The sequence below is a fragment of the Sebastes umbrosus genome, chromosome 1, assembly GCF_015220745.1.
Source record: "Sebastes umbrosus isolate fSebUmb1 chromosome 1, fSebUmb1.pri, whole genome shotgun sequence".
NCBI classification, from domain to species: Eukaryota; Metazoa; Chordata; class Actinopteri; order Perciformes; family Sebastidae; genus Sebastes; species Sebastes umbrosus.
Window position 1 is genome coordinate 42,895,910 of NC_051269.1, and position 18,391 is coordinate 42,914,300.

At 37.5% G+C, this 18,391-nt stretch overlaps 1 protein-coding gene and 1 long non-coding RNA gene across 4 annotated transcripts in view; one reads left to right on the forward strand and one right to left on the reverse strand.

The window, feature by feature from the left end:
* The window catches only part of phf2 (PHD finger protein 2), a 40,899-nt gene extending 27,483 nt beyond the window's left edge, over positions 1 to 13,416 (reverse strand). For 2 of the 3 annotated variants that reach the window (XM_037768239.1, XM_037768234.1), the window contains exon 1: positions 12,966 to 13,415. In XM_037768239.1, the coding sequence (XP_037624167.1) occupies positions 12,966 to 13,063 (98 nt within the window). In that variant the 5' untranslated portion in view covers positions 13,064 to 13,415. Of the gene's footprint in view, positions 1 to 12,965 lie in introns of all 3 variants that reach the window. The other variant, XM_037768249.1, reaches the window with a different exon arrangement.
* On the forward strand, positions 10,911 to 11,390 carry LOC119487498. The gene is made up of 3 exons (XR_005206711.1): positions 10,911 to 10,955; positions 11,112 to 11,131; positions 11,237 to 11,390. It is a non-coding gene; the product is annotated as an uncharacterized LOC119487498 (long non-coding RNA).
* Positions 13,417 to 18,391: the final 4,975 nt, after the last annotated feature.

Sequence of the window (18,391 nt, forward strand, 5' to 3'; positions counted from 1 at the left end):
CGCCGGGTCTTAACCACATCATCTCTTGCTGCACTGCAGCAGCATCCTTTAACACGTCTGAAACCGACTTCAACCTTTGACCTTCCTCTGTGGCGTGCAAGAGAAATGACGACTCCTCTGCAGGGAACGATGAAATGTAAGTATATGATAAGTAGGGCTGCCAATAGAAATATTTAATCGTGATTTATCACACATTATTTTATGTGTTGTAAATGAACCTTGAAGGGAGATTTGTCCAGTATTTAATCCTCTTATCAACATGGGAGTGGACAAATATGCTGCTTTATGCAAATGTATGTATATATTTATTGTTGTAAATTTATTAACTGTAAATCAATTAATTGTAAATCAATTAACAACACAACACAATGACAGATATTGTCCAAAACCCTCACAGGTACTGCATTTAGCATAAAACAATATGCTCCAATCATAACATGGCAAACTGCAGCCCAACAGGCAACAACAGCTGTCAGTGTGTCAGTGTGCTGACTTGACTAGGACTTGCCCCAACAATCAGAGCAGCCTATACATCAGAGTCTACTGTTAGCAACCGACTTTATACTAACAAACAGAACACATTACAACATCAATATAAACTCAAGACACCAAGTGTAACACTTTACTCACGTGTTGCTGAACACACGCATGGCTGGATGGCTGATAGAGGACAACTCTGTATGATGAACAGCCTCATTAACCTCCTTGTGTTTTCATCTCTCCACTTCACCATGAACTAAAAACGAAACTCAGTAGACGCTGACGTTGCGTTCATGGGTCACTGCGAGGTCACCTGACTATCTATTGATAACATGGCACTTATCTGCCAAGATGAACTAACTGGGTCAGTCTGACTTGTAGCGCCCCCTAGTGGTCGATTTGAATGAAACTTTCAGGATATGTTTCAGGTACTCTTGTAAACATATCCTGCCAGTTTTGAGATGATGGGCCAAAGGCTTGTGAAGTTGGGTCTACTGATGTGCTGAGCCCCGCCCTCTTAAAATTCATTGGTCAATATCTTGAAAAAGAAATGAGTTGTCAATAAGTTTTATGCAGCTTTTGATGAGCCTGGTCCAATGATGATCCACAGAAAATTTGCCAGCAATCAGATTTACGATTTAGGAGGAGATGTCAAAAATGTGTTTTTCAAAAAATTCAACATGGCAGAAAATCTAGTTGTGAACTTTTGTGTTCCAAGAGACTTTTTTGTAGATCATATGGAGCTGGACATGTCTGTCAAATGTCAAATCGATGGGACTTATGTTGTGAGAGGGCTGGCCTTGAAACATGTTGTAGCGCCACCATATGGCCAATTGGGATCATATTTTATGTGAAGCATTATGACATCATGTACAGTCATGGTACCAAGTTTCATGTCTCTAGCTCGTTCCAGCTCACAGCAAATTGAGCACAGACATAATGTAGCATATTATGCTAAATAGGCCGCGCCCACATGCACCGATCAATATGACACTTCAGATCTTGATTAATACTTGCCCCCAGAGCACCCTATGGGTCGAGCAGAAAATGCTTTGATATGCTTATTCCCAAACACGTACTGAAGATATCTACCAAGATTTATGATGATTGGATTAATGGTCAATAAATTATGGGCAGTTTCCTTCTAAGCCCCTCCCATTGAAAAGTTCGTTGGTCAACAGTTTCAAAACGCAATGAGATATCAACAAGCTTTATGCAACTTTAGATGAGCTTAGTCCAATAATGATCCACAGAAAATTTGGTAAAAATCTGACCTAAGGTTTAGGAGGAGGCGTCAAAAATGTGTTTTTCAAAAAATCTAATATGGCGGAAAATCGAGTTAGGCGGACTTTAGTGGTCCAAGAGGCTTTATTGTAGATCACACAGAGCTGCACATGTGTGTCAAGTTTCAAGTCAATCGGACTTACGGTGTGAGGAGCGTGGCCTTTCCAAAATCGCGTGTTTGGGCGTTAATTACAGCGCCACCATGTGGTCGATTTGGCTCATATTCCTTGTGAAGCACATGCACATCATTTCCAGTTATTGTGTCAAGTTTCATGTTGACACAATAACGTGTTAAAAATGTGTTTTTTACGCTCGCTTGAGGTGGTTTTTACCTTTGATAAAAAATAGTTGATTTAGAGAGTCTGTCTCTTTCTCTCTCTGGACGTGTAATACTACGTTACCGGAGTGTCCCTTTAACAGATTCACTGATATATCGGCTGCTCTGTCAGTAAAGTAAAGGTACTAAAGCTACTAAAGCTACTAACGGTACTAAAGGTACTAAAGGTACTAAAGCTACTAAAGCTACTAACGGTACTAACGGTACTAAAGGTACTAAAGGTACTAAAGCTACTAAAGGTACTAACGGTACTAACGGTACTAAAGATAATAAAGGTACTAAAGGTACTAAAGGTACTAAAGCTACTAAAGGTACTAAAGGTACTAAAGGTCAGGCTACATACTGCAGGAGGTGAATTCAGATATCAAACTGAGATGAACATGAACAGTCATAATACATCCAGATATGTGGCCGTCATTTTTTAACATTACTCCTATTTCTCTGTCCATCATTGCTGCTTTTCTACCATCAACTATCCGATGAATCACAGATGAATCAAATGCAAATAAAGGGTTAATATTACACACATGAGCATCTCACTGAATCCTTACTTTAAATTCTTGATTAAAAAGCATTTAGGAAGTAATACTAAAGTTGATTCAGTCTGGTCTTTGCCTTCTGGTCGAACTAAGCAGGAGTTAAAAATTAATAATGATGAATAAAAAATCATTAAAGAAATGTTAAAGTCAAACTATAAATGGGGAAAGCATGTCAGGAGAGAATGATACCGTCATTTAACACCAGAGAAGTGTTTTGGACTTGCATTACTCAAAGACTACAACCACACACAGTATGCAGTGTGTTTAAACTTCAAAATGTAAAATTAAATGAAATGGATGCTCACAGTTGATAAAAACTAAAAAGCTAATGTGGACAGTGGCGTGACAGCTCCAGGGACACAATACAGGTAAATAGTATGTCATTACATCGGCTCTATGATAGGCAGCCAAACACCATTGGTTGGCTAGTTTTAGGTCATCTTGCTAGCTCAGCTACTTGAACTGTAAAAAACGTAACGAGTAGAGAAGCAACAACACAACTGTCTTTGAAATGAATCATTTAGTAAAATACTTCACTGCTTTTCACAGCAATAACTCATGGTTGTTAAACAACCTTCATTTGTTGACTATTTTTTTCTATTAACTTATTTGTTTATTTAATTTGTTATTATTATTATTATTACTTTCTTTGTATTAATATTATTATTATTTTTTTAAATGTATTCTATTCTTTCTTTTTATTATTATTATTATTTATTTATTTATTTTTCTTTTCTTAATTCTATTTAAATTTTGAATGCTGAAGTTGTTTTCTTTAGTGTACTTATTGTGTTTGTTTCTAAGCTCAACTACTTCAAAAATATGTTCATAAACTATTGTAATTACGAACTGTAAATTGCATATATGAAAACAACCTTGAATAAAGTATGAAAAAAATAATTTGTTAGCAAGCAAATGTCTGTAATAAGCCGTCATTTGAGACACACAAAGTGATATCAGCTATCAGGCATGCTATAATGCATGAACAAATATTATGGTTAACATATATTCAGGGAAATGATTGTCACTGATCTAAACAATGAATACACCAAAATTAGCGTGTACAGCATTATGCAGGTTTTCAAAATCATTTGAGTCTTTTGTCCCAGGAATGAATGCCGATTGTAACCTTTGTCCGGAGGGAAAAGAGCTCTAGACATGTCTGTACTCAATAGAGCAATCAATATTATCAAGACAGCTGATATGTACAATAGTCAGCTGTTCTCAGTCGTTGCTGCCAGGACATGAGATGTCCAACATGGCTAACAGAGCGTGTCACATCACCCGCAATGTTTCAGTGCTGTGAACCAATGAACTTCTATTTACCTCCATCGTATTACTGTGGTAAGAGAAACAGTCCAAAAACACCTCAAATAGCTCAAAACCCCGGCAAATAAAACTAAAGCTACATAGCCTGATACCATTATAATAGGAATATTATAATATATTATTATTATTATTATTTTAATATTATATTGATATCGTGATATGAGACTAGATATAGTCCTAGATTTTGGATATCGTAATATGGCAGTAGTTGTTGTCTTTCCCTGGTTTTAAAGGCTGCAACACAGCAAAGGGATATTGTTTTCTGCACTTACCAGACTGTTTTGCCCACTTAGTGATTATATCCACATTACTGATGATTATTTATAGGGCTGTCAATCAATTAAAATAGTTAATCGCAAATTAGTCGCACATTTTTTATCTGTTCTAAATGAACCTTAAAGGGAGATTAGTCAAGTATTTAATACTCTTATCATCATGGGAGTGGACAGATATGCTGCTTTATACAAATGTATGTATATATTTATTATTGTAAATCAATGAACAACACAAATCAATGACAGATATTGATCCAGAAACCCTCACAGGTACTGCATTTAGCATAAAACAATATGCTCCAATCATAACATGGCAAACTGCAGCCCAACAGGCAACAACAGCTGTCAGTGTGTCAGTGTGCTGACTTGACTATGACTTGCCCCAAACTGCATGTGATGATCATAAAGTGGGCATGTCTGTAAAGGGGAGACTCGTGGGTACCCATAGAACCCATTTACATTCACTGATCTGGAGGTCAGAGGTCAAGGGACCCCTTTGAACATGGACATGACAGTTTTTCCTAACCAAAGTTTAGTGTAAGTTCAGAGCGTTATTTAACCTCCTTCATGACCAGCTAGTCTGACATGGTTGGTACCGATGGATTCATCAGGTTTTATAGTTTACTATGATACCAGGATCTTCACTTTAGATTTAAAACTTACGCTACAACCTAAAAATCACAAGTTGCGTTGATGCTTTAAAGAAATTAGTGGTGTTAAAACAAATTTGCATTAAGGTGTTATTATCGCGTTAACTGATGGGTAATGGATACGAAACCATGGTTACGAAAAGTTATGACAGTTCCTGTTTCTGTTGGAGAGAGAGAAGTTCGTCCCAAAGCTTGCCACCGTATTTCTACCCTCCACTAGGAATGCAACGATACCAGTATTGGGTATCGGGTACGATACTGTGCACATGTACTCGTACTCGCAAAACGGCACCGATACCGCTTTACAGCAGCGTGACGTTAACCTCTCGTCACCATCTTTCAGGTCCTCACGCTCCACCTCCCCGACGGTGCGGGCGAGACGGGCCAGTGTTATCGGTGCATCCCTACCCTTCGCCTTAAAGAAGGCTGCTTCATTCAGCTGTAAGTGTGACTACGGAGGGGGTCGGGGTCGGGTTGGAACTGGGCTTAATGTCCTGCCATTGCACCATCAGCACTTCCAGAGATTCCTTCCTCCAGTGAACCACCAGAAGACTTTTATTGTGAAGCAGCTGCAGGAAGTGCTGACTTGGGTTCATTTTATGCTTGGCAGCTCAACGCTCTTATACTACAGTATGTTTCCACTGTGCACGTTACCCTGCAGTCATACCTCCATGAGAGCGAGTGAAATGACAGAAATTAGGCTGCATTAGTCTATATTTTATAATAGCATTGTGTGTGTGTGTGTGTGTGTGTGTGTGTGTGTGTGTGTGTGTGTGTGAAAACCACAGAGGATATTCATCCAACTCTGCAACCTGTTTTAGCTCATTGTTGTTTTGGTTTTATGGCACATTAACTGAGAGAGCAACTTCATAAGGTTGATAATACAGAGTGGGCATTTCTTTCACATGATCCTTTATTTATTATCCTTATTCTGAGTATCTACTGCAGCACATTGTAATTTTAGCAAAATTAAACAATGATTAATTTGTTAGCGTTATAAAAACTACAGTTCCCATGACATTTTCCCAGCATATCAAACGTCATCATAACTTTTTGTCATACATTATTTTGCTGTCACAGTCACACTGTGCAGTTTATTAATTGTATGTGCTGATGTTTCATGGCTTGGTAAAAAGGGCCTAAATAAGAAATACACTTTAAGTTAAATTAATATATTACTTAGTATATATACTGTGTGCACAGCAGGTAGAGCAGAACTAAATTCTGGCATAAAGAAAACATTTTCAAGTACATGCAGTTCCATTATATACTATATCTCAATGTAAGGATTGCTGAGGAGAAGGTTAGATATTTAGGTGAGACTCCTGGAACTGGTTATCCAAATACACTACAGGAAATATTTGCTGTGTAGTAGGTAATCACTTGAGGTAATTATCAAGTCATTGCTTGAAGATAATTGTAGTAAAATCAAGTTGTAATACTCACTGGCATCAGTGAAATGGGACTGTAGTGAATCAGTTTGTTCACCAGATTAATATCGGTGTTATTCATGGTAAAAGAAAATTGTAAACTAAAGTGATGACATTAACAGAGACATCATGCAGCAACTGACTTTGTTTTGCCAACAAAAAGGAACCACTCAAAACTAATTTGAATTTCAAATGGCATTAACTGTATTAACTGACTTTAAAGGTCTTATTGATTACATTTTTACAGAGACGAATATTTCTTTATTTTTTAATTATACATCCGCAGAGCTTTTAGAAAGGTGCCAAATAAAAGTACGGCTTTTCCTGAAAAAAGGTATTATGATTGTTAATATTTTTTTTAATTTTGGCGGGTCCAAAATTAATGTTTTGTTTATCTCTGTGGAAGATATCTGAAGTTTGGTTCCCATTCTAACAAGGCTTGTGAGTAGGGATGTTAATAATTAACCAACATTAAGCATTTTAACCGATTAACGCTATCGGTTAAAACGGTTAAAAGAAATGTTAATAATTAATTAAAAAGCTGAGAAAAATGTGTCACTTTAATGAGAAAAGCTGGTCCACCTTAAGAGTCCACCTTAAGAGAGTCTGAGCCGGCGTTACAGATACAGGAAGTCGGCTCCCGTCTGTAGTTCGCTTGAGCGGAGGAGTTGTAGCCTCGTAGCATTTATTCACCGACTAATAAACTGTACACACACTGTCTGCTACACCTATGTTCACAGCTAGAACGCCACCAACAACACACACACGGTCTGTCGGAAACTCACTGAAGTTACGCCGTGCTGACAGACTATAAGTCTGTGACAATGGTGAGCACGAAGCTACCAGCAGAGCTACAGATGCTAACGTTGCACAAACACACACACTGTTTGTCGGTCAATCGCTATCATTACTCCGGGCAGACACACAGCTGACAACCTGCTAAACTAAACTAAATGTGCGGTGGAGACTTTTACTGGGAAAGTGGCTGCATGTACGCGACACTACACGCAGCATCGTAGCTGCTAAGTTAACGCTCCCGGACGGGGATTTGTCTGTTGTGTTCATACACTGCAGCTGGCGCACCGCTCCATGCGAGGCAAAAATCTTGTCGGTTAACGGTTAATAATCGGTTAACGAGGGTCGCTTATTGGTTAAGAATTTTTTTCAAAATTAGCATCACTAGTTGTGAGCCAATAGTAGAATGACGTTGGCATCATGTGGTATCTCTGAGTCATCAGTTATCGTGGAAAAAAAAACAGATAATGGCTGAGATTGACGGTAAGTGCCTGGCAACAACTTGTTGTGAAGTAAATTGCAATGGAACGGGGGAGGGAGAATGCAACATCTAGTGGCTCAATGTTATCAATAGTACCTTTATTACATTGGTTTCACATTAACTACATGTGTTGAGTTAAGGCCTGATGAGAAAAAACGTAGTCATGCTGTTGAACTTGTAATTGTTATTTCCAATGTGAGGCCATCGATGGTCCCTAGTACGTCTAGTTAATGTGACACTACAATGTGACCGTTGTTTTCTATTATAGTTACTGTTACAGACTTTAAAGGAACGGTACAACATTCTGAGAAAAAGAGTGCTGCAGGAAATGAGTCCTAAAACACGGAAATGAGTTCACTTCACGTCTACTAATCCTGCAGGGAGGAAAAGTTAAATAACGGGGGATTTTCATTGTGAAGAGTTTATAGGAAATTAAATTATCCGACGTTCTACAGCCGCTCCTTCTCTGACAACGAAAATATATCCAATCACTATTCGATCAGATCAGGATGCATTGACGTGTCAAGTGTGGACAACCTTTCTAAATTAACCCAAAACATAGCTTTGGTATTTCTGTATTGCAATTTTTTTGTTACTAATCAGCTAGCATATGAGCCAATATTGACATATCTTCAAAATAAAAGCTGTTAATTAACAAAATAACGAGGGACTTTTATTGTGAAGAATTTGTAGGAAGTTGTGTTTATCACTGAAATAACACCAAGGCTCTTTGGCTGCAGGATGTTTCACTTTCCTCACCAGTTAGCTTAGCTGCTAACGGCATAGAGTGGTTTTATCACAGACTATATAAGAAGTGGACGTAGTCACTGTGACGTCATCTATCGGTTTGTGGACTGCAGTTTTGAAGCCTTGAATTCGGCATTTTGGTCGTTGCCATTTTGTATTTTTTGCAACCAGAAGTGACAAGAGATGGTGGAGCTAAGTACAACCGAACACTGAGAAAGAAATTTTTAGGCAACAAAAATGTCCAACTACAGTCTAGTTGAACATTTTGATCGTCGCCTTTTGGCTATTGCCATCTTGTTTTTTGTCTGTCGCCATCTTGGTTTTTTTTGCAACCAGAAGTGACACGAGAGGGTGGAGCTAAGCTAAGACATTTTTAGGCGACCAAAAATGTTCTAATTAACTTTGATGAAGTGAAAACACACTGTGAAAGGGTAAAAGTTGTAAGACGAAAACACGGACAACTGCCAGACCGGACAACGTGGTAACGACCTGTCAATCACCAGGTAGCCCCGCCCTAAAGCATCCCCTGCTTTATGGTCTATCTAACTCTAAATGGGGCCATCATTTACTAAATGAACATCATGCTGTATTGAAGAAGACTTGAAACTAGAGATTGAGACCATAAACTCATGTTTACAATGTTTACTGAGGGAATAAATCAAGAGAGAAGTAGACTCATTTACTCAGAGACTTCTATAGAACCAGAGGAGTCGCCCCCTGCTGGCTGGTAGACAGGATGAAGGTTTAAGACTCTTCAGCTTTGACTTCACTTTTCAGACCTGAAGGTTGCCTACCGATTTTATCAGAGCTTGTCTGCTAAAAATAATGGGCTAAAAGAGAGCTAAAAAGCTCAAAGTTTATCTGCAAATTGACCCCTTTCACATTACACACATTCATTCAATACAATGTTAATATAAAAACATATTGACTAATGCAGCAAAGCTGACTTATGTGCATGTTGGACGGACTGCTCACTCAAAACAGAAATGTACAGTAAAAACAAGACATTGTGGTTTTAGGAGCAGTTAGTTTGAACTATTTCCTGATCAACAACAGCTGGGCACAACAACTGCTGGCAGCATCTCAGACGCCCTCTCCTCAACTCTGTTGTGACTCAAACGTGGACGAAACCAAGAGTCATCTTCCATGGAAATAAGACCGCTCAGAAGTTAAAAGGAAAGTGTCGTTTTCACTACCGGACACAAAGAGAAACTGATGGCAGTTTTCTTATCTGACTATGACAGCAAATAAGCTTGGTCCTTAAAATATTTATCTTATTCTGGCAATGAATTAAAGGGATAGTTCAGGTGTTTCTCAGTGGGGTTGTATGAGGTTCTTCTCCATAGTCAGTGTATTACCTACAGTAGATGACGGTCGGCACGCCCCCAGTTTAGAATAAACAGACAGGAGTTACTGCACGGGAGTAAAGCAATGTACTGCTGTGGACGGGGGCGGGGGGGGTTTACTTTGGTAAATCCGAACTAACCAAAGTCACACAATAACACAAACAAACTAACCGATCGAGGCAGCGGTAGACCAGCGAATCTTGTGTTCTGCAAGGATAAAATTACTGTTTTTGGCAATGGAGTCTGGTGGCGGAGTCTGTTGGAAATATAGACTGTTTAGCTGTCTGACAGCGAGGTAAAGCAGTGAAAATATTCTATATATCACCGTAAGTGGCGTAACTTAAATATCAAAGTTACTTGATCAAAACTACTTAGTTAGGTTTAGGAAAAGATCGACTTGGTTAGGCTTTGGCAACAAACTCCTTAGTTATGTTTAGGAAAAGATCGACTTGGTTAGGCTTGGCAACAAAATTGCTGAGTTAGGTTTAGGAAAAGATTGACTTGGTTAGGCCTTGGCAACAAAACTACTTAGTTAGGTTTAGGAATAGACTGACTTGGTTAGGCTTTGGCATCAAACTACTTAGTTAGGTTTAGAAAAGATCGACTTGGTTAGGTTTAGGCAACAAAACTACTTAGTTAGGCTTAGGAAAAGATTGACTTGGTTAGGCAACAAAACTACTTAGTTAGGTTTAGGAATAGACTGACTTGATTAGGTTTAGGCAACAAACTACTTAGGTTTAGAAAAGATCGACTTGGTTAGGTTTAGGCAACAAAACTACTTAGTTAGGCTTAGGAAAAGATTGACTTGGTTAGGCTTTGGCAACAAACTACTTAGTTAGGTTTAGGAAAAGATTGACTTGGTTAGGCAACAAAACTACTTAGTTAGGTTTAGGAATAGACTGATTTGGTTAGGTTTAGGCAACAAACTACTTAGTTAGGTTTAGAAAAGATCGACTTGGTTAGGTTTAGGCAACAAAACTACTTAGTTAGGCTTAGGAAAAGATTGACTTGGTTAGGCTTTGGCAACAAACTACTTAGTTAGGTTTAGGAAAAGATTGACTTGGTTAGGCAACAAAACTACTTAGTTAGGTTAAGGAATAGAGTGATTTGGTTAGGTTTAGGCAACAAACTACTTAGGTTTAGAAAAGATCGACTTGGTTAGGTTTAGGCAACAAAACTACTTAGTTAGGCTTAGGAAAAGATTGACTTGTTTAGGCAACAAAACTACTTAGTTAGGTTTAGGAATAGACTGACTTGGTTAGGTTTAGGCAACAAACTACTTAGTTAGGCTTAGGAAAAGATTGACTTGGTTAGGCTTAGGCAACAAACTACTTAGTTAGGCTTAGGAAAAGATTGACTTGGTTAGGCTTAGGCAACAAACTACTTAGTTAGGCTTAGGAAAAGATTGACTTAGTTAGGCTTAGGCAACAAAACTACTGTTAGGTTTAGGAATAGACTGACTTGGTTAGGCTTTGGCAAAAAAATACTTAGTTAGGTTTATGAAAAGATCAACTTGGTTAGGCTTAGGCAACAAACTACTTAGTTAGGTTTAGGAAAAGATCGCAATTTGGGTTAAACTAACAACAGAAGTGGCGTACCTTAAGTACGGAAATTACGTGAGAAATTAATCAACTTTGACTTGTGGTTCCAACAGGACACGAACAGCGGTTTCCTGGGCACCTGACCCACCCATCCACCCCGACCTCCTCCCTACGCGGCGTCCGCCGCTCTCTATACTTCCCGGTTCCCAATTACGTGAATTACATACAAATTTATTTTGCACTGATCATCGTGAAAAAAAAAAAGTGAAATTTGTGTGCGAATCAATACATTAAATTTTGTGACTATTTCATAAAGAAAAGGACATAAACCTCTCAGACATAAACACATAACTTGATTTTATGATATGTTGTGTTTTTATTCCTGTTATTTCTTGATGTTAATGTAAAGCACTTCGGGTACCTTTTGGTTATTATAAAGGGCTATACAAATAAATGTTGATTGATTGATTTATAACATTCCCTACTGTAGGCCTATATATTATAAATGATATAGTTAGCAGTATTAATCTGATATGGGAACATTTAGGGTCTAAATTTAAAGAATCTTTTTTTCATTATACTGTTTTTTTTGGGTTTATATGCTGGTGTGTGACAGGAGGCTTATCCACCACATACATCCAGTATACAGTGTGATAATGTGCCATCCATCCATCCATCCATCCAGCCCAGCCAGCAGCAGCAGCAGCAGCAGCAGCAGCAGGCAGTGGGGAGCATTAAAGGGTTAACGACGTTCAGGCGCGTAAATACTGTTCATCGCTCTGAAGGGCTCGTTCCCAAAACGAAACACGATTAACTAAATGATCTGTTCCCAAAAACACCAGCCGAGTGCAGCCGAACAGCGTGAAACACCGCGAAACAAAGAGGGCTGCAGGCACAGAGCTGAGCAGACACAACCGGCTCACCGGGAGGGAAACACAGCACCGGGTAACGGGGATCCGGTAGAGATCAGTACCGCTCAGGAGCGGCGGGGAAAGTGATGAGCAGGCGGTGGACACCATATATATAAACATCGCAGTGAAACATTAATATAAATATCTCAAATTGCTGATGAAACCTGCTGAGTGAATGTGTGTATTAAAGCCCCGCTGGAGCTCTCAGTCCGGGCGGTTAGTCAGCCATCGCTGCCCGGCAGCAGGAAGGCTGCTCGGCTGAGCTCGAGCTCCACACTCCGGTCGTGATTTCCCGCCGTGCTCGGTGAAGAACACACGGTGAAACGGCTCGGTGAAAGCTTCAAATGTGACGCCATTTAAACACAATAAAGGTTAAATGTGTGCTTGAGAGCGGGAATATGGTGAAAGAATGGGAGAGAAGCGAGACTACGGAGAACAGCGACCCGCGGAACGGCTCCGCTCGGCGGCTCCGCGGGACGTTAAGAGCCGTTAAAGAGCCGTTAAGAGCCGTTAAATAGACGTTAGTAGACGTTAGTAGACGAAGCGACATAACTTTTTTAAAAAGGGTGAATCTGTTTAGTGATATTGTCGATATAACCCGCTCTGCTGTGTGTAACTCCTCCTCTCCTCCTCTCCGCTCTGCTCGGCGGCCTCTCCTTCCTCTCACACAGACCGACCGACCGACTGACTGCTGAGAGCCACAAAGCTGTCAGACGCCACCGAGACTTCGCCATTTTTGTTTGTTTTAAACAGAACGCAGAAACGCGCCATAAATAAAAGCCCAGCAGCGAGCCGCGGCGGGAGAGAGACGGGATCTTACCTGCCGTGGAACCAGTCCTTACAGTTGTCGCACTCGATCATAAACTGGGTCACGTCGTAAGGTAATCTGCAGATGCAATAGACTGGTACAGTCGCCATGTTCAGTGTTCAGTGTTCAGCAGTAACAGTAACACGGGATGGACCGGGAGAGAGTGGGGGGGCTGCGGGAGGAACCGCGTCCTCAGAACCAGATGATGATCCCAGATGATCCAATATGATCCAATACCAGCAGAACAGAACCGAACAGACCGCCGGACGCATCCAGCTACACGCAGCAGCTCAGCTCCATCACCCCGCGGCCCGATGGAGGCTGGTCGGTCAGACAGCAGCAGCAGCAGCAGCAGCAGCAGCAGCAGCAGCAGACTCCTCTAACGCTTTATTATTATTATTACTGAGAGCAGCGAGAGGAGCGAGATGTGCCCCCTGCTGACTGCACGGCTCCGACACCGAGGCGGGCTGATACAGCCACACAGAGGAATAAATAAATATATATATATATATAAATATATAAATATGAAAGTTACGTCAGGGTGGTTTAAAATTTAGATGAATGAATATCCGGATCAGTCAGGTTAATATTATTCTCTCAGCATCCAACACACACACAGGATAAATAATAATTATTATTACCAGAATAAACATTGAAAAGATGATTACATAATTACGTGATAAATATATAACCAAATTAAATAATAGTTTTTAAAAACGTGCAAAATAATGAATTAACCTCTTGTTGTTAACTGATGAATAAACATTTTAAAAATATCTCATTCTGCCATCAGATTATTTTGCTGTAACATAATTACATTTACATGATACATATATAACCAAATTAAATAATGATATTTTTATAAAAAAGCATAATATTAAATAAAAAAGCGTGATTTAAGGCTATATATATATTTATATGGCTGGTTTTAGACCTATGGAAAAAAATATAATAATTAGAACATAAAATGTTATATATATATACTATAATAATATTAATTATATATATGTCTAATAATACTAATAATTATATGTTTTTGTGCGTTTTTATATATTTAGTTATATAGTTAAATAAATATATAAATGTGAAAGTTATGTCAGGGAGGTTTAAAATCTCAAATTTAGATGAATGAGTGTCCGGATCAATCAGGTTGTTATTATTCTCTCAGCAACCTCCATCCAACACACATACAGGATAAATAATAACAATTATTATCAGAATAAACATTTAAAAAATATCTCATTCTGCCATCGGATTATTTTGCTGTTACATAATTACATTTACATGATAAATATACAAACAAATTAAATAATATTTAAAAAAAAAACAAAAGCATAATATTGAATAAAACAAATGGCTGGTTTTAGACCTATGGAAAAAAATATAATAATTAGCATATAATATTTTATATATATATATATAAATATATATATATATATTTATATATATTATAATAATAATTATATATGTCTAATAATAATAATTATTATATGTTTGTGCGTTTTTATATATTTAGTTATATAGTTAAATTAATAAATAAATATATATATATATATTTATATATATATATATATATATATATATATATATATATGTGAAAGTTACGTCAGGGTGGTTTAAAATCAGCGGAGCTCAAATTTAGATGAATTAATGTCCGGATCAATCAGGTTGTTATTATTCTCTCAGCAGCCTCCATCCAACACACATACAGCATAAATAATAATTATTATTATTATCAGAATAAACATTTAAAAAATATCACATTCTCCTATCAGATAAATGCAGATTATTTTTCTTTAACATAATTACGTTATAAATATATAACTGAATTATACTGAATAATATTTTTTAAAAATTGCAAAATAATGAATTTACTGCTTCTTGTTAACTGATGAATAAACATTTTAAAAATATCTCAGTCTGACATCAGATTATTTTGCTGTTATATAATTACATTAACATGATAAATATATAACCAAATTAAATAATGATATTACAAAAAAAAGAAGCATAATACTAAATAAAAAATACTGATTTAAGGCTATATATATATATACTGTATGTATATATATATTTATATATGGCTGGTTTTAGACCTATGGAAAAAAATACAATAATTAGAATATAATATTTAATATATATATATTATAATAATGTAATAAGATGCACTTGATGCACCTAAGATTTTTATCATAATTATAATTAACATTTGCCTATATCAGCAAAAGAAAAAGTGCAAATTAAGTCAATTAAAAAATGTAAACAGAACTGGAAAAACAAAGTTTGGAAACTTGTGTTTGGTGGATTATTTCTGTTGTTCCAATGCTAATGGTCATTGTATTTTACATCGTTGGAAAGCCTGTTTATTTACCTTCGCAATGATGTCCAACTTGTAAGGATCATGCATTTGTGGGATGAGCAGCACAGCTGATGATGTGGGGAGCGCCCAAGAACAATTTGCCAAAATGCTCCGTCAATGGTAAACAGTGTATTCTCCTGTTGGTGTTGACTCTTGTTTTGAGTTGTTTGGTGGATAATTGAACTCTCTATCAGTAACAAGGAACAAACAAGACATATTGATTGATTGAATCCACCGTCAGGAGCCTCAGTAGCGGTGGAAGATCCATACGCAGCCACAACAGCCTGGCACCTCCTCCTCATGCTGGTCACCAACCTGGTCACACGTTGCTGTGGGATGGCGTTCCATTCCTCAACCAGGATTGGTTGCAGGTCAGCCAACGAGGTTGTGTTGGTCACTCTAACACATACAGCACGCCCAAGCTGATCCTACAAGTGTTGAATTGGGTTGAGGTGTGGACTCTTGGAGGCCGTTCCATTCTCTCTCCTCCCACATTGTGGAGGTAGTCTGTGATAACCCTGGCTCTGTGGGGAGGGGTTGTTTCTTGGAGGATGAAGTTAGGTCCCAGATTGTGGAGATATGGGATCACCACTGGCTGCTGAATCTCATCCTGATATCTCCCTGCATTGAGATGGCCTTCAATGATGACAAGCCTTGTTTTGCCAGTGAGGGAGATGCCCCCCCACACCATGACACTGCCCCCACCAAAAGCCGTTACTCCATCGGTGCAACAATCAGCATAGCGTTCTCCACGTCGTCTCCATACTTTGACCCTGCCATCCAACGTTGGCAGACAGAACGTGGACTCATCACCGAACATGACATTCCCCCACATGTTCAGGTCCCATTGTCTGTGTTGTCGACACCAGCGCAAACGGGCCTGACGGTGAAGGGCAGTCATTGCAGGCTTCCTGGTAGTCTTATGAGAATACACTGTTTACCATTGACGGAGCATTTTGGCAAATTTTTCTTGGGCGCTACCCACATAATCAGCTGTGCTGCTCATCCCACAAATGCATGATCCTTACAAGTTGGACATCATTGCGAAGGTCAATAAACAGGCTTTCCAACGATGTAAAATACAATTACCATTAGCATTGGAACAACAGATAAATAATACACCAAACACAAGTTTCCAAACTTTGTTTTTCCAGTATATATATATATGTATATATATATGTATATATATATATATATACATATATATATATATACATATATGTCAGTTTAAATTTTTTAATTGACTTAATTTGCACTTTTTCTTTTGCTGATATAGGCAAATGTTAATTATAATTATGATAAAAATCTTAGGTTGAACTAAGTAATGTCATGGTATATTTATCTCTTATTTTATTTATTTTTAAACATGTTCTCAAACATTTAACAAATAAGTAAAAAAAAAACAAAATGAACAATACATATAGCAAATCATTTTTATATTTTATTCTGTTCTTATAATTGATTTTAGATTTTTTTTTAATATGTTGCTTATGTAATATCAGCTTGTACCTTTTTTATGTGTAAATAAATAAAATCTAAATCTAAAATTTTAAACGTGTAATATACAAATTCTCATAAACAATATCAAGACATATAACTCATAAACAACTGCCCCAATGCTACCCCAAAAATAAATAAAATTATATAAATCTAAATAAGTACATTAAAAATAAATAAATTAAATTATATAAATCAGTATAAGTACATTCAAATAAATAAATTTAATTATATAAATCAGTATAAGTACATTAAAATAAAGAAAATAAGTAAATTAAAAGAAAATAAAAAAAATTGAAAAAGAAAATTATATTAAAAGATAATTTAAATTCAATCAGATCCATGAACAACAAAGCATGCCACTTTAAAACGAGTGTGTTAGCGATATCCTACATTTTTAACCATCCTCACGGCTCTCTATTTGTAGTATTAATGAGTATTAATGTGTCTCAGCACGCCTCCACACAGTAATTCAGATACCGAGTGTCTGTCTTAGCCGGTCTTTAAGATCAGAGGATCAACTTTTCCATTTGCACGACGCAAAAAAACCCCTTAAAAGCTGTCATTTCAGTTCATAATGTGACCCGTTTGCATTTAGAGCAGATTTGCTCACTCTACTGCTTTTAATAAATGAATGCAGGAATTTAAATATGCAGAAAGTCAGTCAGCGAGCAGGGAGAAGGTGAAATATTAATGCTTACATGCTGTTACAGCACGACGAGGGATAAATAAACAAACGACCAACAACTTGTACTAAAAGAATATAGTTTTATTAAGCATAGCCTTCAAAATACACCACGCCACAATCCATCAATATTCAATCAAACCCAACAGCAGTTCATTCTCTTACAATCTGTGAGTTAGGAAGAAACTCTCATCAACGTACACCGAAGGAAACCTATTCAGCTCTGACGGCAGGGGGGGGGGATACACCGTTTATCTCAGGAGTCAGGGGTCAGAGGTCAGCAACCTTTACTATCAAAAAAAAAAATAAATCTGTCTGGAGCCGCAAAACATGTGATCATTGTGATGAAGGTAACGCAGTTTATAGTCTAAGTATATAGTATATAAGTCTAATGCAGTGAGGGCCAAAGAGACAATGTACTACAGAGTATTAGGGCCACATTGAGGGAAAACACATCTGAGATTTACAGAATAAAGTCAGAATATTACAAGAAAAAAAGTCGTAATATTACGAGAATAAAGTCATAACTTTACGAGAAAAAAAGAAAAATAACATGTAAAATTACTACTTTATATTATGACTTTATTCTCATAATGTTACGACTTTTTTCTCATAATATTATGACTATTCTTGTAATATTATTGCTTTATTTTCGTAATATTATAACTTTATTCTCATAATATTATGACTTTATTCTCGTAATATTATGACTTTATTCTCGAAATCTCAGGTTTATTTTTTTCCCTCAATGTGGCCCTAATAATCCGTCGTACCGTCGTACCATAGACCTACAACAATGATAAATAAAAATGAAAATGTAAACAAAGAAACAGTTTTTAAAACTCCTCAGGGAGCCACTGGAGAGGAGCTAAAGAGCCGCAGGTTGCTGACCGCTGG